The sequence below is a fragment of the Onychostruthus taczanowskii genome, unplaced genomic scaffold (genome assembly GCF_017590055.1).
Source record: "Onychostruthus taczanowskii isolate IOZ18803 unplaced genomic scaffold, ASM1759005v1 scaffold29, whole genome shotgun sequence".
Classification (NCBI taxonomy): domain Eukaryota; kingdom Metazoa; phylum Chordata; class Aves; order Passeriformes; family Passeridae; genus Onychostruthus; species Onychostruthus taczanowskii.
The window spans coordinates 6,056,577-6,082,787 of record NW_024500239.1 but is presented as its reverse complement, the minus strand read 5'-3'; the positions used below and the strand labels follow the sequence as shown (position 1 = coordinate 6,082,787).

Here is a 26,211-nt window from a genome sequence, read left to right as displayed (position 1 = left end):
AACTTGGAATCTTTCCTCAGTAAACTGAATTGTGTTAGAAGTCTTGTTTTGCTTATTTGGCTCTTTTCTTAGAGACATTAAATCCTTGTGTATAAAATTGTTATGGAAGAGAAAGTGTTGGACATTTTATATGGGGGACTGAGGTCTTGCCTGTTTTCCTAAAGCATTTCAGAGCGCAAATGAATTTTGTCACCATTAATGTCCCATTAGAAATGGGATTAAGATTCCTTCCTTTAAGATTATAGATATTATGTGTAAACTATATAATGTGTAATGTCTCTTTATGTGTATTTTTTCCTTCAGTGAAGAGATCATTCACAGGGTACATAACCTGTCTGAAGGATTTTATGAATGATCCCAGAAGAGAAGAGCCTCTAATTGGTATGGTTTTTTGTTTTATAAATTGCATGTCTTTGAATTTGTTACTAAATGGCTTTCTTTTGAAAAAAAAGGTGGGATTTTAGTTATTGTCTCATTTTCTGTAAATGTATTTAATAACTTACCTATCTCTTACCATTTTAAATTTAGTTTATTCCACTGGGTATTATAATGGCCTCCTTAACTGTTAACTTGTTCCTGAAGCAGCCATCTCCGTAAAGAAGCTTTTTCCAGATCACAGAATGGTTGAGGTTGGAAGGGGTCTGTCTTAACCCTTGCTCATGTCCCAGAGGAGGTTGTCTGGGACCATGTCTACATGGCTTTTGAAAATCTCCAGGTGAAAAACTGCATGCTTTTAGGGAAATCTGTTCCAGTGCTCAGTCACCCGCACGGTCAGAATGTGTTTCCTGATGTTCAGTTGTGCCATTGCCTCTTGTCCTGGCACTGAAAACAGCTCCCTGTTTGCACCCTCACCTCAAGTATTTATACACAGTGATGAGATCCCCTCTGAGCCTTCTCCTCTTCAGGATAAACAGTTCCAGGTTTCTCAGCCTTTTCTCGTAGCAGAGATGCTCTAGTACCATTGTCATTTTCATGGCACTTCTATGCCCATGTCTCTTGTACTGTGCAGTCCAGAACTTGACACAGCACTCCAGGAATGGCCCTACTGGTGCTGAGTTGAGCCTGCTGTCAGCGCTCCTCCTTGTGCAGCCCAGGATACCGTCAGCCTTTGCTAGCTCATCTTCAGCTTGGTGTCCACTAGGTCTTTTCCTGCCAATGTTCCTCCTGGCTTGCCATCCCCCAGCATGCCCTGGTGTTCTTCGCTGGATGCAAGCTGGCACTTCGCCTTGTTGATCTGCCTGAGCTTCCTGTCAGCCCAGCTCCAGCCACTCAGAGTCCCTCTGGATGGCATCACAACCAGATCACCCTCTGGTGTATCTGCATCCCTCCCAGTTGTGTGTCATCATCAGCCCTGCTGAGGTTATGCTCTGCATCATCTGAATCATTAATGAAGGTTTTGAACAGGACTGGACCCAGTTCTGACCCCTGGGGTGCACTGCTGCCTTCTGGCCTCCAGCTGGACTTGTCATCAGCTGTGGTTCTTTGTGACTTTCCACTTGGTGGGATATACAGTGGGATGTTTGTACTTAGTGAGATGCTTTTCTTCACTGTCCTTGGCTATACTGGAAGTAGTGTGATTAGTTTTAATTTTTTTCTTTCTAACTGCTAGGTTAGAAACCCTTAGGAGAGTAGCAAGGCTGCTTGTCAGTGGCCTTAGTGTTCCAAGTGTGTCATGGTGGCCTAGAGAAATATGTTCTCTGATGAAGGCCTAAGTAGCAAATTTCCTAGTATTAGCAGAAAATTTCTCTGTTTAGTGCATTGTCTTGTAGTTACTCCACCTAATAAATTTCTAGGCTTTTTAAAATGAATACTTTACTATAAGCATTTGTAATAGAAAACACTTCGGTTGCAGGAGCACTTCTAGTTCATTTGGTGATAATTTACTTTCAGAGTTAAGATTTAGCAGTATAATACTGTATCAGGTCTGAGATGGGGTTGAGTTTCTTCATAGCAGCCTGTATGTTTTGGATTTGTGGCTGAAGCAGTTTTGATGACACCCCAGTGTTTTTTCCTGTTGCTGAGCAGTGCACCTGCATCAAGGCTGTTTTGTTGTTCTGGCCCTCACCCCTTGAATAAGCTGGGGGTGGGAGGTGGCACATCCAGGGCAGTTGACCCAAACTGGCACAAAGGCTATTCTGTACCACGTAATGTTATGCTCAGTAATCACAGTTGAGGTAAAGAAAGAAAAAAAGGGAGGAAGGAGGGTTTAACTTACAAGGTGGCTGTTCAGAGAGTGTGGGTGGGTATTGGTCTGCCTGTGGGGAAGTGAGTGATGGGTTTTTGCATGTTGGTTGGTTTTGGGGTTTTTTTACCCCTCTTTCCTTAACTTATTGAACTGTCTTTAAGAACATGAGCTTTGTTCTTCCTTTGTTCTTCCTGTGTTCTCCCCACCCTGCTGAGGGGTGTGGGTGTGAGTGAGCAAGCAGCTATGTGGTTCTTGGCTGCTGGCTGGGATCAACCCATCATGAATACAGAGTACTGGAAATTATGACATAAGGGAACAGCTGCAGGGTTTTCCTATTTGTTTTAAACTGCTTTTAAATTTATTATGTTCAAGCTTTCAGAATAAAACTTTTCATGCTAGGTAAGAAGCCTCAAACTTGAAGGTTTCTGAATACTTTAAAGGCATTGTCTCAGTAATTTCTAGGAAAAATGAAGAATATTTCCATTTTTATTCTTGTGGTTCTTAAAAGTTTATGGAACATTTTCAGATTATGAAAGATTCAGTTTTGTGAAGTGATTAATGTCTTTTCTACATCTGCTTTTACTCAGATACGGTCCAAATTATGTTTGACTAAGTATTTTAAATGCATTTTTTAAATCTAGACATTTGTAGGGCATTTCCTATTCTCATTCTCTTTCTTAGTTTCTTAAAAAAATTATCCCAGACAGGAGTGAAGATGCATGAAATATTTTTGGTGGGCTTTGAAATCTGCCATAGATGGTGTATTTCCTTTCAGAATAAGATATTGGAAAGAGATAAATTTAGCTGATTGGGTGATAAGTCTAAAGAAGTGTTGAAGTGATCCTGAAGGAGTGTCTGAAAATGGAGTAATTCTGAAAATGGAGTCATTTCATATATTAATTTTGAATTTGTAAGCAGCATTGAAAAGAATACATTTGTTTCAGTAGTCTGTAGTAAAATAGAGATATTTGTAACTCTTGCTTTTACAGGTTTAGAACACGTGGTCGAAGTCAGATTTGAAGGAAGAAGAGAGCCACGTTATGAGTGCAGGCTGTGTGGGTGTAATTCAGAGGTGGCACCTATGATAGAGCATCTCAGTGGATATAAACACAGAAGAGAATACATTGTGAGTAATTTTGATGCATTTTGATCAAAATTTCTTTATGATACTCCCCTTTTATTTTCTTTTTTCTAAATAATTAGATTGTTTGAAGTTTAAACCCCCATGTGATAAATTGCCAGTACTTGTATAGTTGACTCTCTCAACATGAAGAGCTCTGATGCTGTGGGCTCTTGAGGCAGTGCAGTCCAGGGCTGCCTGTCTGTTTCAGCTCCCAAGTCTGTTCCTAAGAGTTTAGATTGCTTGCAGGATCAGGTTCCAAAAATAATGGGATTCTTTTTTATTTCCCAGCATGTCCGTAGCATTGCTGGATTTGGTACAGAGAGTGTTTCCTTCTGGCAGCAAGCTTTGCGTGGTATCCATTTTTTGTTTTGAAGACTACTTTAGTAACTGTAAAATTTAATTACATATGTTGCAGAGAAGAAATTAGTTCATCATATTCAAATCAATGTTTACCAGTATTTTGGAAACTTGTCCAGAAGGTGAAATGTGTAAATTTTTTAATATTGTGATAAATTTCAATATTAACCTTTTCAAACTGGTTTTGTTTACAGTCTAAAGAATTTCCAGATAAAATGAGGAGAAGACCAGATGCAAAGGAATGCAAAGTCTCGTTTTTCAGACGTATAGCAGGAGAGCTAGAGAAGAGTGAAGGATTAAAAATGTATAAGGTAATTTGAAATAAATGTAAAGTATCTGTTAATGTGTCTTTTATCAGTTTTATGTTTTATGTAAACATTTATGTTTAAGAGTAAATTTTAAAAGTAGTGCTGGCGAAGCCTGTTAAATTTTCTGTGTGTTTCTAGGAAGTTAGTAGTGAGTTGAACTAAGGTTTACCTTTAGGTTGCCCTGAAAGATCCAGAGAAAAGAGCAGTAGTATTGAAATTAATCTGAATAAAGACAATTAGTATTTTTAAGGTTTTAGATGTTTTAAATTGAAAATTGTTCAGTCTGAATAGAGTGATTCAGAAATTTTATTACTTAAATGTCAATAATTTTTAATTTTTGCAATGTAACATTTTCTCAAATGTAAGCAATTTTTTTCTCAAATTTCATTTATATTTACAGGAGTGTTTATGTGTGTGAGGAATTTAATTCAATTTAATTATGTTGGCATAAATAAAAGTACTTGTTCCTTTCCTAATGGCAGTTGCAGTAGAGACTGTTGTTATGAAATTTTAGTCAGAAAGTCTAATATGAAACTTCTTCTATTTTTTAGAGGGAAGGTTACACAAGACCAGCTACCTCATGTAAGTCTGTGAATTTCTTGAATATAGTAGATTTGATATAATTGATATTTGGCCTAATTTGACTTACTAGTTGAACAAAGGGCTTGACTGATGTAAAACATTCAGCTTATAATAATGTTTTCAGAGATTTTTCTGTTTTTTGTGATGTTGAAGTGATGAAAGAAGGAAATTGCCAGACTTCCAGTGTTCCTTATATTTTTTTAACTTCTTGGTTCTGGAAGTATTTATGATAACTGCAGCACTTTGCTCATCAAGGAAAGTAAAAAAGTATGGAAAAGTACTTGGTACTTGGTGGCTTTCTCTGAATAAGCTGAATAAGTCTCCTCCCCCTCATTTCTGTCATCAGAAGACTTACATGCTGAATCCCTGGTGAAAGTGGAAACGATGGAAACCAAACCCACAAACATAAACTCAGCATCTTCCCTCATACAGTATGGCTGAGTTACATCTCTTGTTACTGTAGGTGTGCTATAGATCCTTAATGATGCCAATCTGGAGGAATACCTCCTTGCTACCTTGTGACCCTAGTGTTAATATCAGAAGGAAGGTGGGTTTGATTAAAGTGGGTGGAGGTTGCTTAGATCAACAGAATTTGTCAGTGTGAATCCGCTGTGGTAGGAGCCTACCACAGCGGGGTTTTTATTTTTCCTCCTTTTTATTGGTCATTGGTGGCTTCTGTGGCTTGTACTTTTGAGTGTTGGTCTGCAAAACAAGGTGGCAAAAATCTTTGATCTTTGTGTCTCTTGTGAAGAAGAGGGAGTGTGACCCAATAATTAGCTGAGTAATTCTCAGTTCAGAGTAAACTGACATCAGTCAAGTCAGCAGACTTCTGTAAAAGTGGAAGACACAGTCAAATATCAATCTGGAGCATCAAAAAGAGTGATCCCACCCAGTCCTACAGGATATGAAACTGAAAAAAATGGGCGAGAGGGAAGTTACCTGCAAAAGCCTTTCAGTATAAAGGTTTGCTCTGGTTAGTTGATAAGGTTGACATCAAGTGAATTCCAAAAAACCCCCCTCTGGTTATTTAGAAGAAAATTGTGGTTACTGGTTAGCAGCAGTAAGTAACTTTAGACTAGGTCGTGTTGGCAGATTTCAAAACTCTCTTCTGACAGTGAGGATGAGTTTGGGGATTTAATTAAGAAAGGCTGCTAGTACACAGGTACGAGCGTGCAAGTGACGAAACGAACATCAACAGCTTAATCAGCACGTGTTAGCTGTGCTAATGGGAACTGGTTAACATGGCAACACAAGTCTTCTGGCCTTGTTGTGTAGGGCCAAAGATGTCAATTGTCCAGAGAATTATTCCATGTCCTGTTGCTTATCCTGGAACACAATGCTTAAGAAGTGACAAGTTATGTACCCTGCAGTAGTTGGTTCTCTGAAGCATAGTTACTGTTTTAGACTGCCTTGTTTTGCTGAGCTTTTCCTTCCTCCCTCCTCATGGTTATACACTGATAGAGATGAGATGATCAAACATTGCAACCCCTATAACTTCTTGTTGGAAACTTTGCTGTTGTATGTACAGATTTTAGGTTCACTGGTGTTTACTCAGGAAAAACCCACGTGCAGGCCTTGTAACTTTTTTCATGGAGGAGACAGACCCACCTCGGTTTATTCCATACAGCCTTCTTGTATGGGGTCCAGCTGCCTCAACACAGGTGCTGTAGAGTACCCTGCAAAGCCTTTAGGGCACAGGTCTCCCACAGACCTTTCAGCAAGGATGCCTGCTGGTTTCTAAGATGGGTGTGTGTGCCATTTGCTGCTGAATCCTGCCCTTTACAGAAACCACAGCCACTCCACAGCCAGTAACTCTTCTGTTTGTGTAACGCTTCTGTTGCAGAAATACAGTGCAAACCTTGTGATGTTGCTAATAATTCTTTTTCTCATTTTCTAGCTGTATTGAAGAAGAAAACAAGGTGAGAGTACTACCTGCACAGGAGAATCAAAAGAGATTTTTTAAATCTATTTTTCTGTAGCAAACATCATGACATGGGAAAATATTTTATATTGTCTTTCCACTGTACTTATTTCTCTTCTGTAAATTGTTCCTTTTTGTCTGTGAGGAAGTAGCAGCTATGGCTTTTGAAGTACTGTACTCAAAAAGTAATTCCAATTGAAATTTCAAGCTGCTTCCATTCTATGTGGGATATCATTGGCTGAGTAAGTTTTATAAAAAGCTGTTTATATAGGAAGAAAAAACCCAGCTCACCATTATTTCAGTCATGTCCTTTAGCTGATTTGTAAAGACGTTCATCTGCACTACTGATCTCTTTGAGAGTCAGTCAGAAGAAGGACTTTTACAGCATATTAAAAACACTGTTATTTCTTAGGGAAAGATATGTAGTATTGGTAAGTGATAAAAATTTGGAAACTGAAATATTTTGAGTAAACTTAATGTTTTAGTAATCTTTAGAATGCATCTTAATGCTGTAATTTTTTTTCTTTTAAGGTGGGAAGATAAGCATGAGGTATGTAGAGGCAAGAACTCCACACAAGTGGTCGCATACTCACAAGTGTCTCATTTTGTACCAGTTTCTTTATGCTTGTTTCTATTTTTTTCTGGAAAATGCTTATTCTTTGGCTTCATTTAGTATTTTATTAATATTGTTGCAGAAGCAATTGATCTAATGAGTAAGTTTTGTGTTCATCACAGCAGAGGGGAAGAGAATGCAGAACATTCACCTTAGCTTTCATGAATCCTGTTCAGAGCCACTGAGAGTCTCAGAGCCAGCATCTACAGGCCAGGTCTCCTGGCCTGTGCTGCAGTCTCCAATTCCCTGTTTCATCCCTCTTCAGATCAAGACTATTCTATACTGAAAGTTTGGTTTAAATGTTAAGATATATCTAAAGATTTACAATCCTTTTGTCTAACTCAAAGGTGAAATTCAAAATGATCACTAAAGTATCTGCCCTGATTAGCTCTGGAGACAAACACTGAGAAGTGCATTGTTTTTATCTTAGTGGCAGAGTTGGTTGTGGGGCCTCAGGCTGGTCAGGTACTATGTTAAATGCAGCTGAGCACTTGACTTTTTTAACATGATTTTGCTCCTGAGTGAGGAAAGGCTGGGAAAGATAGCTCCTGTAGGTGTGTGGCTTAGATGTGAAATGTGTTCTTCCTGGTATTGGAAGTAAAGCAGTTGTGTTTGTGTAGCTGCTACCAAGCTGATACTGAAGATCTAAGGTTACATGTTTATGGCTCTGACCTAAAATTGTATCTTTTTTTTGTGTTGACTTTTGTTGTTGGATAAAAGATTAAAATGTCTTGTTCTGTACAAGATGATGCAACAACTGCTGTAAAATTCAGTCTTCTAAATTTTTTTTCCCTATTCTACAATCCCACAGAACGATCCTGTTCGGAAACAGAAAGCTCTGGAGTTCTTGGTATGTATGTAAAATAATTGTGATGAGAGTTGTGATGTTTCACCAGTACAATGCAGTGAATATTGTTGGAAGGAGCCTCTGATTACTGATCAAACTGATTTGACTGCAACATTAATTTCTGTTTTAGTGGACTCTGCCCTCCAAAGTTAGTACAGCTGTAGCTTAGCTCAGAGCAATTGGCTGGATTAGATGTGAGCTCTCAGCCTGTTCTGTGGATGACTCTCCCCTTTGCTGAGGAGCCACCCTGACAAGTAGTGTTGATTAGCAGCACTGATGGTGCTCAAGTGCTGCTGGCTGCCCACATCTAATGGGATTGTTGATAATGCTGAGCAAGAGGAGCCAGTCTGGTCTGGCTGCCAGACAGAGCACAGCTGCTGGTCTTGGAGAGATTGGGGAAGTTTTATCAGTTCTGTTGCTGTTGACAGTGGCATAGTAAGCCTCATTTTGTCTCTTTTGGGTTTATGAAAATACCTGACTTCTACTCTGTGAAAGTCATGTTCTGTACCTAATGCAATTGGAAAGTTTCATTTGAGTTCAAATTGTGTTTATATACCAAAATCAGAAGTAGAATGTTTTGAAATGTGTGCTTCATTCCACACTGTGGTTACTTGTGACTTCAGAAAGAGAGAGAGAAAAAGCATGTCTAAGGGATAATCAGTAAACTACAAAAAAACTTGGTAGTTAATTGACTTATGTACAGGAATCACAGCTATTCCTTACAAAAGACTGCCTATATTCTTTGAAATTACTGCAATCACTTATAAATTCATTTACTTAGTAATCAGCCTGAAGCTTGTTTTTATTCCATTTTCTACACAGATAATATAAATTTAGGACTTTTGTCCTTCTCTGTCTGCAACAAAATGTTTATGGACTTGACAGTACAAGAGCGGCACAGAAATCCAAGTATATGTTTTACCTTTTATCAGGCCATAATTATGCTCCCAATTTTATTTTTTTTGATATTTTTGTATACATTTTTCATATATGCCATATGTTAGCCAATAGTATAAATTTGGTTATACAAAAATCAAAGTATAACTTTGATCTGTTTGTGTCTTTGACCCTTTGGCATCCTAATGATGAATTCTAACCATGTTTTTCGGCAGGAGACTTTTCACATCACCTCAGACTCAGAAGCAACACTTGTTGTTCGCATTACACAGGAACTCATGGAGGCTTTGAAGGCTTTTTGTGAAAAGAAAGCAGCAGTAAGTAACTTAACCTTGTCCAGAATTGTTTTACCATTGGGAGGAAAGGAGTGGTTAAACTCACTGTGTTAACCTGTAAACTCACCCTGCCAACCTGTAACAGTTGAGGCATGAGTGAAAACCTCCAGTTACATGTACTTCAATTTTCTTTTTTTACAATTTTTAAGTAACAAGTATATTAATTACATAGCGCATTTCTCTTAGTATTCCGTCATCACGTGTCTATTTTGGCTTTTTTTTTTGCGTGTGTGTTCTGTTCTGGGCAGCATTTTTCTTAATGATGGCAGGTTGTCATCATTTTTGTGGTGGTCCCTTTCTTGTTAGCTTTTGTTCTAAGATCAATGGGGCTTTAAGTGCCACTCAAATGTGCCACTTTTTTCTTTCATGGGACAGTGGGTAGGTCTGTCTTTCTCATAACTTGTAGCTTTGCTCTCAGTTGAGAGATTTAATCTGTTAAGATTAAGGTAGGCAAGATGTTCTTGACTATCTGTTGGTCTTTACAAACCTTCATAGCTCCTTTGCAAAGAGGTTGACTACCTGTAGAAAAAGGAATCTGAAGGACCAGAATCTGTGAAAAAAATGATTCATCACTCTGGCAGCTACTGGTTCACAAAATTCAGGTTTTATTTTTTTCTGAAAGCTGTTTCAGACTGTTTTCTCAATTGTATATTCCATGTCAGGTGAGCTGCAGTAACTGTCTCTGTGCAAATGCTGATACCAACATCAGTTAAATATTGTTTCTGTTGCTTAATCTCTCAGCTGGGCTTTCCATTCTGCATTCCCCAGATGAAGGCAGGATTTGCCTATGCAGCAGTTTTATATTTTAGCCAGGTGATGATAAGAGAGATGAGGCAATAAATTTGAAACAGGAGACACTGTCTTCACCAGAGACCTCCTTCTGTTCTCCAGGAACGTACCTCTTCCAAATAACACTGGAAAATAGTGGTATAATCTGTAACAACACACACCTCATATGGATTCTGCTATCACTTAAAATTGTACTTTGCGAACTTTCTATGGGAATTTTTAGAATTTGTAAAGTTCTTAAATTCTTGCATTTGCAAACAGACATTCTGACCTTTTGCTTTACCTAGGGTAATTACACCAACAGTTTAGGCCCCCCGATGTCAGTACCTCAAGATGAATTTCCAGAAGGGAAAAGCATCACAGAACACTATGGGCCAGATGTAGAATACAAAGGTAATTTAGATTTTTTTTTCCTACTAGTTTGTTTACTCTGAAGCCTGCACAGATTGTGAAAATTTACTTTTATGACCAGCCATAGTGCTTCTTAGCTGGTGTACCAGCTAAGTACCAGTACAGCCTGTGCTGTCTGAATCAGTTCAGGATATAATTTTCTGGAGCTTTAATGACTTTACTGTCTGCAAACATTCCTGTCTCACTGAACAGTGTTATAGCAGTTAAGGTTATGGAAATTCAAGCAGTAACCCTTCCTGACCTACTTACTATTTGAATTTTTGGGTGAAAAGATGCCAAAGTCAGGTAAGACATAAAGGCAGGAAATGGGAAAGAACAGAAGTACACATCATAAAATCTCAAAGTAGTTGTGTTTGCAGCTGGTAATTTAATACTTTGCTAATTTTAAGTGCCCTTTATTTATTCAGGAAGTTCTGACTGGAATCAAGGTTTTTTGTCCCAGTATGAAGAGTGTTCTGAAGATGCTTCTTTTGCTCCTGCTCACTCAAACAGTTACCAAGCAGGTGATGGATCATCCTCCTGTCATTTGACGTCGGCCAACTTTGCGAGTATGTCTCTGCTCGGGGGCTCTCCTGCTGTTGAGCCTGACACTCCTGCCAATGGTGTCAGCGAATGGCTGAGACAGCTCAGAAACTCCATGCCCTGCATGGATTTGGCTGCTGTGGCCTCTCCATACCAGACCAGCCCAGTGAAGGAGTACTCAGCAGAATACATATCCAGTGATGTGCAAGGAAGTGAGCTCTGTGATAATAGACTCTCATTTGGCAGAGAAAGTACAAAATGGAATCAACAAGTGTGTACCAAAGCAAGGCATATAAGTGACCAAGAATTATCCTATCCCAATTCTTCTGCCTCATATCCTTCATCTGGAAGATACTTTACAAACTATGCTTCACAAAACTATTCCTCTTACAAGAACTATGAGTCCATGAATACTTGTACATCTTCTGCAAATTCTGCTGTTTCAGGAAGAAGTGGCTCCAGGTGGCACCAGGACACTAGGTGGAATGAGGACTATAGGTGGAATGAGGATTCTAGCTGGAAGCAGGAATCTAGATGTCAAGAATTCAGGTATCAGAAATCAGGCTACCAGAGAGACTGGAGTTCACATCAGGACTCATTTTCTGGCAGTGGTTCGTACCAAGATCACCAGCAGTTCAGAAGCTCAGAAGAGATGTTTAATGGAGTTGATGTTGGTCTTGCTCCCAACACTGTGAACAGACTGCTAGGAAAGGATGTCCCTACAATGACCAGGATGCTGAAACAGCTGGCTCCGTATTATCCAGCGCTTCAAAGTAAGCTGGTGATTAGTTTCCCTCATGTGAAATGAGTTATGTCAACGCAGTTGCTGTAACGTAGGCAGGAGATTGCGGGTGGCAGAGATAGGATGAGCTGTTCAGGGAAGTCGAGCTCATTTTGCTCACATCTGTATCAGCTGAAGAAAGGCATTGTTGCTTCTCTGAGGACACTGGGCCTCTTGGCAACTAGATGGAGCAGTGAGTGGGAGAAGGTTTTGATAGTGCAAAAATTTCCTGAATTGAAAGGTTTGTCCTAGGTCATCTTTCTAACTAGCAGTTTGTATCATGATTTGTACTGGTAGATTTGCAATGATGGGAGGGGAATGTATTGGCATAAAGAAAAAAATACTGGAATGCTTGCAGAACCAAGCCTGGATGGCATTATAATAGATAATCCAAGTGAACCAAAACCCATTGGGATAACAAGAGAAACGTTATCAAGGAGCTGGTTCACTAAGTATGAATTTCTTTGTTCCAGTTGCTGTAGAAATAGTCATTAATGTTGAGAATAGTGATATACTATTCAAAATGACAGTTTCTCCTTTGGAAATAGATTATGAGAGGGACTTAAAGAGAAGTGGGCATATGCTACTGCAGAGCTGTCATTGGGCATGAGTTTGGACAAATGCAAACTATGCTTCTGGTACTACAATTAGTTAATTATGTAACTTGTAACTACTTAACAGTAAAACTTTAATTTTCATTCTCTATGTTGTATTATGGAAATATTATGAGATAGAAGTAACTCTAAATGTCTTTATTGCCCTTTCCAGAAATAAATATTCAGACATTCGTCAATGTGCTAATAGAAGCTAGAGAGAAAGATTAAGGAGCAACAGCTGAACTGGAAACAGATGAAGAGATTTGAGAATCTCCATCCCTTGGCTTTCAGGAAAGAGACTGCATTTAACTCTGTGTTTGACTGGCTTGGGAGAGGTAAAGGGAGGTAGGGTTTAAGTTTTTAACATGTGAAATATACACATGTGGAATTGCACATAATGGGTGAACATACTATTTTGTTTAGTCTTTTTGTAATGTATTTGTTATATCTTAGTATATTTCAGAAAAAAGATCTTCCGTTATTTTTTGAAAATATGTTAAAATTACTCTGTCAGCAAAAAGCTAATAATCCTTTTAATACCCTTCTCAATTCAGAAAAGAAAGGAAGGTACTTTTATGCTACCTACTTAGGAAGAATATTAATTGAAAATACAGGTTTACTTTCCTTCACAATGTAAGGCCTTCCTTACAAATGTAAGGCCAGTTCCATTAATTTGAGGCTTTATAATTAGGATATTTTTAGAAATTGATATACTACATTTCTATTTAGACAAAGAAAGGAGAATGTCACAGCATAAATATTCTCTATCTTAATGTGATGCTATGTGAGGAAAACGTAATCTGTGCTAGAGGACTGGTATGTAACAGGGCATATCAGTTTCAATTTGCAGGGTAAGACATGGTGTGAAATATATGCAAATTTTTTAATCACGTTGTTCAAAATGAAATAATTATGAATTATCCTAAAAACTCATTTGGTGGATGGACCCATGCTAAAATAAAAATTCTTGATTCTTTCTACTGGCAAAAGCATATTAAGAAATAGTAGAACCCATAAGGCAATCAGATAAAATAACAGGAAAAAAGAAACAAATTTTTGTACTAACTGAGAGTACTTACCAGTTCATGAGGTGTATCAGAGCCACATGCTCATGAATGCCTGGCTTTAGATACCTGCTCTATGTAATTAAAACCAGCTTACATGGAGCTGAAGAAAAGAAGTAAAGTGAGACAGTTTACTCCTGAGTGTCTGTTTTCCTTTTCACTGCTGCATTGTGGACTATCATTTTTCTTCTCACCCATGCTGGAACTGTGTCTCTGTGCATTAAGTACTTGTGCTGAAGCAGGGTTAGTCTTCATGAGCTGTCATAAAACATTTTGGATCTTGTTATGTAAATTTTAATAAAAACTCAACTCAATTTATTATTGAGCATGTAAACTCAATTCCCTAAAGTTTTCCTTCTGTCATTATTTTGTTTCTGTGTCTGAAAAGATCCACTTTCCTTTTTTGTTCCTGTTCACTGTGTTTCATTCCTGTTCACTGCTCATACTTACTGAAGTGTTGGAGTGGTTTATAACATCATACATCTCATAGTTGTGCCATACACTTCCATGCACTGTATTACATAGTCAACCTTCTTGCTTAAAAGGGAAAACTTTTTTCTGCCACAGGTGTCTGCCAGAGTTTTGATTTACAAGTCTGTAGAATTGATTAGTTATTATATATATCTACATTTAAAAATTACCAGAAGTTATTTATACAAATGTTACTAGCATAGTTTTTTTCTCACAGAAAGTGTAGTGCAACTAAAATTCTGAAACTGTAGAAAAAAATGTTGCTAGAAAATATTACTGCTGCAACTCTGTCAGTTCAAGTTAATTCAAAGTTTCATTTGAGGTTGTTGCAGAGAACTCTTTTTTTCCCCATTTCTCACTCCTTTTGGATTTTACTACCATCCCTGTATACCCCAGTGACTTACAGTAGCTGGATGAGCTCCACCCAAATCATATGCTATTTCCACCTACATGTTCTGTAATTTTTCTTTATGGGCAACAGTTACTGTTCTTCCTTTGTTGTTGTGCAGAGTCCTGCATTGGGGAAACAGTTCTTGCCTTTGGAAATGTAGTTGGAGCAGTAAGACAGCACTGATTTACTAAAGCTTTCCTGAACTGTAGAGTGCTGAGTACTTCTTACTTCCAAGAAAACCCTTTACCATATCTTGCTCCTATGTAGTACAGAACTGGACCAGAACTCTGTCTAGACTCCAGGCCTTCTTTAAGAAACCACCTCACAAAGTAGGTCCTGACAAACCTGCAGAGCAGCACTGGATGCCTGGCACCCGTCAGCACCACTGCAGCTACATCACAGCCCTTGGCATGGAGGCAGTAGTTCTCAGAATGCACCTGAGCCCTTGGAGCAAATTTCCAGTTTCCTTAAAAAGCCAGTGACAAAAACCCAGACTGGAGCATGTCTTGGATTGGGGATAAATGGTCTACTTTTAGTCAGTTTCTTGATCTTGGTGTACCTGCTTTCACACCTTCAGAAGAGTGTTTCCCAGTGAGACAAGAGTTGTTCCAGTCCAGAGCCACCTTGATGATTCTCTGCATCAGTGATGCTCCTTTAGGAAGTGCTGGAGTCAGCTGTTCTGCACCAAGGGCAGTGAAATACAACAAGGCCAGCTGGACATAGAGACATCTTTCAGGGGAGACAGCTTGGAAAGTTTCTTAGATTCCAACTTTTTAGTTTGTACCTTGGACTTAGTCCTCAAAACACTTCCCAGAGTTACTGGATTCTATGTGCATGTATGCTCCAAAGGGACAGATTTCTTAGTAGAAAGAAACAGGAGCTCTTTTAAGCCCAGAAATTCTCAAAAGAATTCTTTTCTGTTTTGTTTCTGGAGAGAGCATATATAGTTACTATCTCAGCCTTCCAGGGAGGGAAGGTTCAAAGAGTAACTGGTGGAAGTCTTTTTCCCTTGTTTTCTTCACCGTAACTTTCACAGCTGTTGGATGAGGTGGTTTCTGACACTGGTCATACTCTTGGATCTCCCTCCTCACCCAAAACCAATTCCTTGCCTTTTGGGTGAGACTCCCCAGAGTGCTTTGGGGGATCTCCTTGTTTCAGTGTGCTTGTGCTCTAGGGGCCATGGGTTTTCCCCCACATACTTGACACCAGAAGAGTGTTCAGAGTGTTGCTGAGCTGTCACTAAGGGTCTGACTATCACTTGACAAATAGTAGCAGCCTCTTTGCATGACAGATGTTTTATAACAGTTGCACAGTTGCCACTTTGCTGCCTTCACCCTGACACCAGACACTCTACTCTGGGTGAGACAGAATCAGAATCATCTCAGTGGAAAGAGTCCACAAGGATCACTACGTCCAACTGTTCAGGGAATGGACTATATAGAAACTGAACGTGTGACCTTGGTGTTATTTGTACCATTCTCTGACCATCGGAGCCAGTCTCAGGGTGACCTGGAAGTAACATTGTAACTCTGGTTGTCTTTGCTTCCTCCAAGTTGATTTTTCAGAGTTACTGCAAGAGATGGTGTGTGACAGGAATCAGTCATTACTTGCCTTGCTTGAGTTTTTCCACTCTCTGATTAGCTGTAAATAGTGAGATGTAGGGTAAAGTTACAAGAATGTCTGACTGTCAATTCAAGGCCACTTCAAATAAGTGCTTCAGCACAAAAAGGAAGACTTCTGATGTCAAATGAGACAACTAAGCAAAAGGAGCATATTCAGAGTCAGAGTTCATTTTTGTGGGGAACTTATCAAGGGAGATGCAGTACGACTTTCTTCACAGGTGAGAAGAAGTTGTATTTGAATCCATCCTAAGGATACCCTGAAAGAAGGAGACAGCTAGAAAATAAAATAAAAAAAGGCCATCCAAGTGGAGAGATCCCTGAACCATAGAAAATGAGAATACAGAAATAAAATCACCTCCCCCTTAAAGCTGTACAAAAGTGAAACAGACTAAAACTTGACCTGGTATTTTAATTTAATTTTAAATTCTGTATTTAAAAATTAATACATTAAACTCTTATAAAAGTAAGGCACATGCAAAACATGTTGTGCAACTTCTGGCTTTCAACTGATATAAGCTAACAAGCATAATTTTAATTTGGCATTTCTAAAGAGTCCTTTTTCCCATGCAGGATATGTGTAAGAGTTCAACATTGTACTGGTTAAATCTAGATTCTGTGCTTTCTGTACTACAGTAAGCAGAGATGGTCATATCATACAATAATACAAAATAAAACCAAGTGAAGTACAGATTCCGACGATGATTACCAACATACAAAATTTAAGAATGTGATGTTACATCCATTATAATACATAATCTTATTCAGTAGAGGATGATTTGGCAACTCCAGTCTGTGTAATGCCAGTGTGCGATTCCTGGTTATTGGTGTCATACGATGCTGAAGACCATGGAAAGATACTGCTCATAGGACACCTGAATCCAGCCATCCTGGTCAGTGTCGTATCGTCGAAACACGTCAGTCAGCCTCTGAGGAGGAGAGACAAAAACAATAGACATTTTTGTTGTAGGGGAAAGTTCAGACTGCTACATACTCCTCTTGCCACCTGGGCTTCTTGAACCTGAGCTTTATGAACCCTTTCTGTTCATCCCCTCTGCAGCCATTTTACAGTCTTATATAATGCAATACCTAAGGTTACCTTCTATATAGACCAGACAGCTTTTTATAACTGGCTTTAAAGCAGGGGGAAAACCAATGCAATGTTTGAGTCATCTGGAAACAGAATCCAATGCATACCTTGTGCATATCTCACCTTCCAGGCAAATATGCTTCATGTGCCATTGCTATCTGAGGTGTCTCTGTGTAACCCCAGAGATGCCAGGCAGTATAGACAAAGGAACAGAACAACTGCCAGCATGGTTTCATTAACATCAGCTGAGTGATACTCCATTTCAAAGCCCTTTTTAGCAGAGTTCAAGTCTACAATTAACCATAATTGCCTTGTATTACAAAGGAATGCAAAGGTGATTGATGTGTGTCTAAGTAACAGCGGTGCAACTTTTACAGGGAACTGCTTTCCCTCCATGTTCTCTCTCTTTTTCTCACTCTCTGTTACTGAAAGACTGGAAGGTTTTTTGTGTATTTTTACCACTGCCCTTGCAAGATTAGCTCTGAGGTCTGTATTAAACTAACAGACAGTGTCAAACACCTATACTATTTTTTTGTCCCTCACCCATTGTATCAAATTTACTTGAGATACAAAGGAATTACTAATGAAGACCAATACACAAGGATGTTTCTAGCACTTAGCATATACTTAGTTCAAATGGCTTACTATAAATAAGAGCAAGTTCTAGATGCACTGTTAAAGTGAGAACCAGAAAAGCTTAAGGTATTTTTTTTCAATTGACATCAAAGTACATCTCCTTTCTTACCTGTAGAACAACACAGCACTGAATAAAATCATCAAAAGCAACTTGTCCTTTTCCTTGTCTGTCAAATTTCCGAATAAGGATATCATAGAATTGATCAGACAGTCGGTAACCTTGGAAAAAGAGAAATACTTTAGAAGGTTTCAATTACTGCAGTCCTTCTATAAAAAGAACAAGGTTGTTTAGCAGGCATGTGTAACGAAACCAGAAAACAGTAAGGAGTTAAAATGTTTTTTTTTTTTTTGTTTTTTTTTTTTTTTTAAATCTCTGTTAAACTAAAATACATGCAATAAAACCCAAGCTCAATAATAATTATATACAGAGTCACAGTAAATATAATTACAGATTAAGGTGACTGATTGAGGGAATGGTTTAGGGCTGCAGTTCAAGTCTTTACAGGTGAAGTGACTGGAATGAAAGTTCCTTAGGCATCAGAATGCTCTCACAGCATGGACAGCTGGCCTTGTTTTAGAAAGTGGCAAGTTCTATCAAGTACCCTGCTAGTTCAGACTTTGCCTTATACACTGGTAACCCTCTCAGGGCTTGTCAAAGAAGAGACTGGAACTGGATGTGTCAGGGTATGTGTTGAATGTTTTCCTTTTTCTCTATTTAAGAAAAGAGCCTTAAAAAACATGTGTCTCTGGCATGGACATCATTAAAAGGTACCTTATACCTAAAAGGAAAGCTGCCCTTCACCTGCCTCATTTTTAGTCACATCTGTCAGAGTAGTACAGCTGTGCAACAGTACCAGTAAGCAGCTCATTCTATGACATAACCCAGTCATAAAAACTGTGATTACTAATGAATTACCAAAACCTGTTAGTGCTTGCTTTAGTTCATTTTTGTCAATCATTCCAGAATTGTCTCTGTCATACGTTCGAAAGACATTCTGCCAGTCTGTGATGTATTTCCAGACTCCTGTGAATTCATTGAAGTTCACACCCCCTTTGTTTTCTCTGTCAAACATGCCTGAAATAAAAAGTAAGAAACACATATAAAACCTCAGTCATACAACTCCTCAGCAAGATCTGCCAGGACTTTAAGTAGATAGCAAGAGTGCTCTGAGGAAGGTACTGAAGAGAAAAAAGAAACTGCTAAAATGCAGTAATTTGGTAATTGGAAAGCCCTGCCAAGAAAAAAACAAGCAGTCATCCACTGAAGGAAAAACCAATAAAGCAAGATAAAAATACCAGAATAAGTCACATTATGTTTATTTTTCCTAGGTTTTCATTTTCAGTTCAAAAATACTGAGGGCTTGATTGATCATCCAGTAATAAATCAAAATGGGCAGGGGGTGGCCTGTTCTTTTCTAAGGGCACATTAAAAAGTCACATAATTTCCAAGAGTGCTGGGATATTCGTCTGCATTTGATTTACTGATACTGTTATCTTTACATGTCACCCAGCAATGGAACTCAGACTGTTGCTGAACACTTACTGAAAACAAAGCAAAAAATGTAGTCCTTGGATTTATGAATTGTGTGATAGAAAAGAATTGATTTGCTGTGCTTGAATCTTCATCCTTCTGTTTTACCACCATCACTTTCCACATTACTGGCAATTAGTTTAGACAATAACAGAATTCAAGCATTGTAAAGCTTCTGTTTGGTATTTTTGGAGTAAATGGGCTTAAGTTCAAGATAGGAAAGACTACTTCCCAAGACAACTTACATAATATCTTTTTAGAAAATTTAAGATAACAATCTCCTCATATATAAATTACATTCATTATCTAATCAATTATGCAGTAACACTTTCTCAGGCTACTTTGACAAGTGCACATGTGTGTATGCAAAGGGCATTCCACTAATAATCAAAAGGGAAAATAATTTAACTTACTACTGCTGGGCACTCTGAGGAAAAAAAAACAAACCAGTGTAGCAATTGAGAGCATTCTCAATCAATCAGCTGAACAGATCACAAACCAGTATCTTAGGACTATGTCACATCACACAACTACACTCACCAAGAATTGACCTGACTGTTGCTGGATTAAATGGAGTCCACGTGCCTGAAATAGAAAGAATTACTTAGTTGAGAATAACTGGAATCCACATACCCGAAACAGAAAGAATTGCTTAGTTAAGGCTTAAGAATTCCTCAATGTTTAAGAAAAATGCAAAAAACCAACCAAACAAATCAGTTAAGAACAGTGAATTCAGAGTTATGTGACATGGAGCTGGCATATTAAAAAAATAAGGCTGCTTGAGAGTAAGAAAGTCTCACCATTCAGAGATGACTTCAGACCAGTAAGATCTGAAGTGTGGTATTTGCTTTCCAAACACCACACAGCAACCAGCATTTTAAGGCCGCAACAAAAAAAGGACTTTTTTATCCCAGGCTGTCAGGAAGTATTGGATAAAAAGCAAGATCTAAACTGAAGTACCTCTTTTCTACTGAGAGGATCAGAAGTGTTCTAAATTGCAACTCAATCAAGGCCTCATATCTGTTCCTCAGTCAAACCCATCTGCTTTTTACAGGACTACTCCAGGGCATTTTAGTTTCTGACAGAAAGAGCTCCCAACATGGCATAACCATACATTCCAGTTTAGAGTAGTTTAGTACAAATCCCACCTCCACTGCTAAAACAATTAAGTGTTACTTGGAATTAATATTTTTAGACCAAGAAACGTTGCTGCTTTGAAAGGGCCCGAGCAGTAACGATCTGGAGAGGAGCTCTGTAATTCTCTGCGTATTTAGAGACTCATCATTATGAAACTGTTTTCACTTGGTTGAGAGCATTCCCAGGCACAAGGAAGCATTAAGCTTTACACAAAGGAATCCTGTGCCTCATCTAGAATTTCACTATGAATTCTCCAGAGCCTGTGAAGGAACCAGGAGCACGAAGCAGCACATAATGAACTGGCTGTGGTTGCCTGCAGGAGCCCAAGGAATCGGCGAGACCGCAAAGGAGTCAGCGAGCCGAGGGCAGCGCAGAGGCACTCCCAGGATGTGTCAGCTGAGCGCAAATCCCAGCACAAGGGCCGAGCTGGGAGCCGGCACTTGGCTCTGCTGGGTCACGGGCAGTGGTGTGACTCTGCAGGGACAGCCCTGCACTGTAGGCAGGCCCTGCGACTATTTGCACATAAAGAAATACAAGCAGAGAAAGAGAAAAGGAAAAAATGGCTCGGAAAATGCTGAAGTAGTATTTTAGACAGAGACCTTAGAGCTGTGTGTCTCTTCAAAAAAAAAAAGAAATAATGGAATTAATAAGGTGCCAGGATTTAACACTGAACAGAGTAAGAGGAAAAAGTGAAAAATAAAGTCTGAAAATTAACTTATTTCATCTTGAAACATGCAAGTGATTCATATAGCCACCACAGAATGAAATCTGAGCAACTCCAGAGGTGACGAACTGTACTGATTTCTTCCTATTCCAATAAACAGTGAAGACTGTCCCTGTCTCTCCTCTCCTGACTCTAGTATTAACTTCCCACAGCAGCACAGAAGAAAACAAGGAAGCAAAGGATTTTATTGTGCAAACAGTTAGACAAAGTGATGATCAGCCCCTCCCACGTAAGCACACTGTTATCTGCATAAACTTCACAGGTTGAAAATGTCAAATTGTCAAAACCACACTGAACTTCAAAAGTCAATGAGCACAACGCAGAATTTTTTAGTGTTTTAGAAATAAACACATAACATTATTTTAGCCCAGGACGGCCATGCACAAACAACCACTAAAGGATATATTTTGAAAATAATATAGTGAATTGTTAGTGACTGGTGTACAAGATCTACAATCTCTTGGAATGCAGGAAGCTTACAGTTCTGTAAATATTTTGTCTAACACTTGGTAGGCATTCTTCATAACTGCAAAACACTGAAACTGCTACTCTACACTGTAAATAAGGAAAGAAAAGAGCTCAGATAGTCATCACTGCCTATTACGCTTAAATTCAATCATATGAGGAGATATTTAAAATATATAAAATTAAAAATGGCAGGTTCATATGAGAAAATATTTAAAATATATAAAATTTAAAACAGCAGGCAAAAAATGACAGTTTCTCACAGCTCTAAACAGCATTGTAATCTAAATTAAAATGGTGACTTAATTTAACTTAGTTTTTGCTAAAGATTTTATTAAAAATTTAATTATGGATCAGTTCTGGCAGCCACAACACATTGCTTTTAATTTATCAGATACATCATTAAAAAAATATTCTAGTACATTCAGTTCAGTTACAAGACTGCAGGTTTACTGAATAGAACCTCATAAATTTATTTCAAGTCAGGCAATTACTGACAAAAATGGGCCCTTCAGCCAGTGTGTGCTGCAGCTCACAACATCAGTTTAAGCCCTTCTTGGTCACAAAGCACAGGAGGGATAAAGGAATAAATTTTGGGAGAAGGGAAACTTGGTATGGGCTCAAAGGTGGACAAACAGCCTGAATATGCCCTTTTTCAGATTTCCAAACAGAAAAAACCCCCACAGAGTAGAACCCTACCCACCCTGAGTCATGGAAGGAAAGTAAAAATAGGCTACTGGAAAAATGTTTCTTTTTTTTTGTTTGTTTCCATGAGTTATTTGACAATACCCTAGTTTCTTTGAGTATTACAACACGGAAATAACTACTAGGAAGTTTTAATACTAGATCTAGAGTGCATCTTTCTACTCTGTCAGGAAAAACCCAAAACATACTTTATTTCCTGCACCATACTGTATGAAAAATAAATTATGTGCAATGAAAAGGCTGGTTGTAAACAGCTTTGCCCAGGTTATACACTGATTCTGGTTAAAAAAAACCAAAGGTTCAGTAGTGATGAGCAAGGAATATATGACTCACTGGTTATGATTTCTAGGAAGCAGAGCTGGGAAAAAAAGGGATGTGCATGCCCTCATTCCTCAGAATACAGACCAGTAATGTTTACTTACTATAGATAGTCAGTTTAAAACAAACAAAAAATCACAAGGATTGTTAATTTTTTTCTCTTTCCAGCCTTCTGCTGTAGATTAAATAGTAATTAGTGAGTAGTAAGAACACTTCCACCCCCTTCCATACAAAGAATCACGGCATTAAGTAACCACTCTCACAACAAATTTATCATGAAGTTTACAATGAACTACCTCACTGCTCATTTACAGACTTACCATTGGATAATGCCTGCTGAAGTTCATTATCAGATATTATTCCACTCCTGTCTTTATCAACTCTGGGGAAAAAAAACCAAAACAAAACCAAACCAGGCAGTTAGCTTTAAATGGCTGAAATGAACAGGTTCCACTTACTGAAGACTTCAACATCCTGCTTATTACTCACCAGATGAGATTATTATTTTCCTGAAAAGTCTCTGGAACATGATATAAGCTCCAAAGAAAACTGCAAGACTTATGAGTGAAGAGACACACAGAAACACACACTGACAATGGAACAGTTTGGGCACACTCTCCACAAGGAAGTATTTTCATTTATTTCTGTTTAAGAGAACTGCAGAGCACACATGCTGGTTGAATCCACGAAATGCCTAAAGTCATAGTAGTGAGCTATCTGTTTCACAAACTGGAGCAACAGGTTTGTCACCCAGACTCTCTCACATGCTGACAATGGAGAGTAAGTCACCAATGTGACCAAAGTACTGAAAGACTCAATCGTTTGCAGGGCCCTGCAAAGGGGTTCAAAGGGGTTCAAAGAGGCAAAAGCAGGTTCCAGCTTCCACTGAGTCTTCACAGTCCACTGTCTTAATGGTTCAAGTTCTGTTCAAAATTAATAAATGAAGTAATTTCTGCACAAATAAAGAATGATCATGCCTTCTTTATAAGGGTATGTGGTGGGGACTTCCCTCCATTTCATACAAGGATGTTCCCCTTGGACTGACAGTTTCATTTTCCCTCATTTACTACCCCAACCAGAGTCCTGCTCAGCTGATCCCTGTTCACAGAAGCTGATTTTCTTTTCCTTTAGTTCTTGCTGTCTTCTTCTAAACACTTTCAGTTCATTCTATTGCTTCCTTCCCCATCTCCAAGAATTATGTAACCTGCATGCAACACTAAAATTGCAAGCATAAATTGCAAAGATTTCAATTACAAATAGATATTCCCCTTTATAATCTCTGTTTCTCTTAGTATTGTGAACGTTTTTTACCTTTTACGAGCATCTACCAAGTGCTAAGCTAATATTTTCATGAGAATGCATTATGACCTACTTATCTTGCTCCTGAGCATCATCAGTCAGCACATTCCTTTTATAAATAAAATTGTGCAAAATTAAAATGGGTTTTCCTCATGGACATTAGGTTTCTACTCTGGATTCCACCTGACATATGGGGACCACCTGTCATACAGGGATCATGATCTGGCCATGACAGGCTGATACAGCCCCGTCATTCAGGACTGTAAGGTGCTCCTGCAAACATTCACAGGCCTCAGTTACTGCAGGAATTAGCAAACTTCACCTGCCCACTCACCCTCTTTTCACAGAGAACCACAGAATGGTTTGGGTTGAAAGGGACCTAAAAGATGACCAAGTTCCAATCCTTGGCTGTGGGCAGGGAGTCCCACCTTCAATTACACCAGATGGCTCAGAGCTCCCTCCAGCCTGGCCTTAAACACTTGCAGGGATGGGGCAGCCACAGTTTCCCTGGGCAGCCTGTTCCAGCGCCTCACCACGCCCACAGTGTAAAACCTCTTCTCACCATCCAATCTAAACCTTCTCTCTTTCCCCAGCTGCTCCTGAAGAGATTACATAAAGATCCCAGGAGAGCTCCATCTGTCAGTGTGGTGCATGACCACACGCACACACCCTTCAGTCAGTTTTCCATGCACTGAAGAATGCTTCCATTCATTCCACATTTACTGAATTTCTTCAAGGGCCTTTTGATAGTGTTGGGAGTATTTCTGAAAAGCATACAGATTACATGAATTGCTCCAATTCCAGCCATCATATCCATATCCAATCCTTACCAAACATAGTCCAGGATTTATACAGCAGTCTGCCAGAAGGAATATTTTCAACAAAAGCCATGCAACTCTCCTGACTAACTACATTATTTAAAATATTTTTACTGATTTTCTGGTGCAGAAGCCAGATTGTTGATCTGTTTCTTTCTGAACCCTTTAAAAAGAGAAACGGCTTCATGCATGCCTCTGCCGAGTTCTCAGAGGAAGTTGTTTTACAGCAGGCTGGGTAGGTAAGCTGCTGCATTCCTGAGTCACTCCGTAAATATCAGCCAGTTTTAGAAACTTAGTACTGTTTGTCTCCTGCTTAACTTCTTGCTGCTGCTTGTGTCAGAAGATCTGTCTTGACTCATCTCTCATAAAAATGGATCCAACGTAGGCACCTCCCCAGTTTCCTCAACAAGACATAATTGGGAAATCTCCTTTACTGATAGGATTTTGCCAGTGTGCTTGTTCAGCACAAGCTTGCTAACTCCCTTGCAGGTCCCTCTGATCCAGGAGAATTCAAGAGAACACTTCACAGATTCCTTTAGGTTGGAAAACACCTCTGAGATCATCAAGGCCAACCTATGACCCAACACCACTGTATCAAGCAGACCACGGCACTGCGTGCCAAGTCCAGTCTTTCCCTAAACACTTCCAGGAACAGTGACTCCACCACCTCCCTGGGCAGCCCATTCCAATGTCCAATCACCCTTGCTGAGAAGAAATTCTTCCCGATATCCATCCTAAACGTCCCCTGGGGCAGCTATGTCTCGTTGGCAGCTTTAAAGACTTCCATGAAGTTTTATCAGATTCCTTTTCACAAGCCTTCCCTGTGCTGCTGCACTGATCCTCCACACTCAACTATCCCTTCTGCAACCTCAGGTTAAAAATTACTTCAGCGCTTTCCAAGGTTACCGTCCCGCTCCCAGCGATCCCCTTTACGCTCCTTACAGCACACAGCCACATTTACCCCTCCCCAGCCCTTTCCCACGGATCCTCCCACGGGGGAACCACCGCGATGCTGACAGCGCTGCCAGGCGCCCCGGCAGCCAAACCCGGCGGCGCTGGACGCGCCGGCCCGGTGGCCGGACTCCCGCTGCAGCCCACCCGCTTCCGGCACCTCCCCGTGCCGGCCGGCCGCCGGGCCCGCGGTGGCGGGCGGCGGGGCTCACCTCTGGAAGACGTTCCACAGGAAGGAGGGGTCGGGCAGGGGGGCGCCGCCGCCGCCGTTGGGCCGCCGGCGCGCGCCCGCCCCGTTCCCGGGGCACGGGGCGGGGACTCCGGCCGCTCCCGCCGGGAGGTGCCGCGGGCGGAGGCACCGCGGGAGGAAGCGCCGAGGCGGGGTTGCAGCACCACCTTAGGGCGGCGCGCGGGGACCCGCGCCCCGGGAGTGGCGGACCCGCCCCGGCACGAGCCGCCGCCGTCCCTCACGAAGGGTCCGGCAAGGGCAGGAGCCGTCCCTGTGACCGATCGCTGCGGCGTCCCCGCTCAGGGGAGCTGGCGTGTCCTGAGGGGAAGGAGCGTAAGTTTAACATCCGAGAGGCGCCTCTGCACCATCGCTGGGAGGAAGAAGGGATACAGAGGGAAACAAAGCCCGCTGAACAGATTCCCTTACACAAAGTGAGGATTAAAGCACGCAGGGAAAGAATTTCAGGGACAGGACGGGATTAGAGTACAAGGCAAAT

The 26,211-nt window shown here is 40.0% G+C and overlaps 2 protein-coding genes across 5 annotated transcripts in view; one reads left to right on the top strand and one right to left on the bottom strand.

Moving 5' to 3' along the window:
- The window catches only part of LOC121337806, a 28,321-nt gene extending 14,856 nt beyond the window's left edge, over nt 1-13,465 (top strand). For all 4 annotated transcript variants that reach the window (XM_041408139.1, XM_041408140.1, XM_041408141.1 and 1 more), the window contains 11 exons: nt 304-381; nt 3,175-3,311; nt 3,860-3,976; nt 4,525-4,555; nt 6,453-6,474; nt 7,008-7,026; nt 7,901-7,939; nt 9,049-9,150; nt 10,245-10,350; nt 10,776-11,663; nt 12,440-13,465. In XM_041408139.1, coding sequence (XP_041264073.1) covers nt 304-381; nt 3,175-3,311; nt 3,860-3,976; nt 4,525-4,555; nt 6,453-6,474; nt 7,008-7,026; nt 7,901-7,939; nt 9,049-9,150; nt 10,245-10,350; nt 10,776-11,663; nt 12,440-12,495 — 1,595 coding nt within the window. In that variant the 3' untranslated portion in view covers nt 12,496-13,465. The remainder of the gene's footprint in view (nt 1-303; nt 382-3,174; nt 3,312-3,859; nt 3,977-4,524; nt 4,556-6,452; nt 6,475-7,007; nt 7,027-7,900; nt 7,940-9,048; nt 9,151-10,244; nt 10,351-10,775; nt 11,664-12,439) is intronic.
- Nucleotides 13,466-16,210: 2,745 nt separating this feature from the next.
- Nucleotides 16,211-22,800, bottom strand: PDCD6 (programmed cell death 6). Its single transcript, XM_041408150.1, has 6 exons — nt 22,739-22,800; nt 21,411-21,485; nt 19,610-19,654; nt 18,455-18,613; nt 17,648-17,757; nt 16,211-16,741 (listed from the first exon to the last, which is right to left on the bottom strand). Exons 4-6 carry the CDS (start codon nt 18,609-18,611, stop codon nt 16,643-16,645), a joined length of 366 nt encoding a protein of 121 aa, XP_041264084.1. The 5' UTR covers nt 18,612-18,613; nt 19,610-19,654; nt 21,411-21,485; nt 22,739-22,800; the 3' UTR covers nt 16,211-16,642.
- Nucleotides 22,801-26,211: the final 3,411 nt, after the last annotated feature.

Bases quoted from the DNA above. Each gene is read 5' to 3' on its own strand.
- PDCD6 (XM_041408150.1), bottom strand. From the start codon at position 18,611: ATGTTTGACAGAGAAAACAAAGGGGGTGTGAACTTCAATGAATTCACA. The intron at 17,758-18,454 runs GTAATTCATTAG...TCTTTTTCCAAG, and splicing joins GCAAGCACTAACAGGTTTTG to GTTACCGACTGTCTGATCAA. The intron at 16,742-17,647 runs GTAAGAAAGGAG...TCTCCTCCTCAG, and splicing joins AGTGCTGTGTTGTTCTACAG to AGGCTGACTGACGTGTTTCG.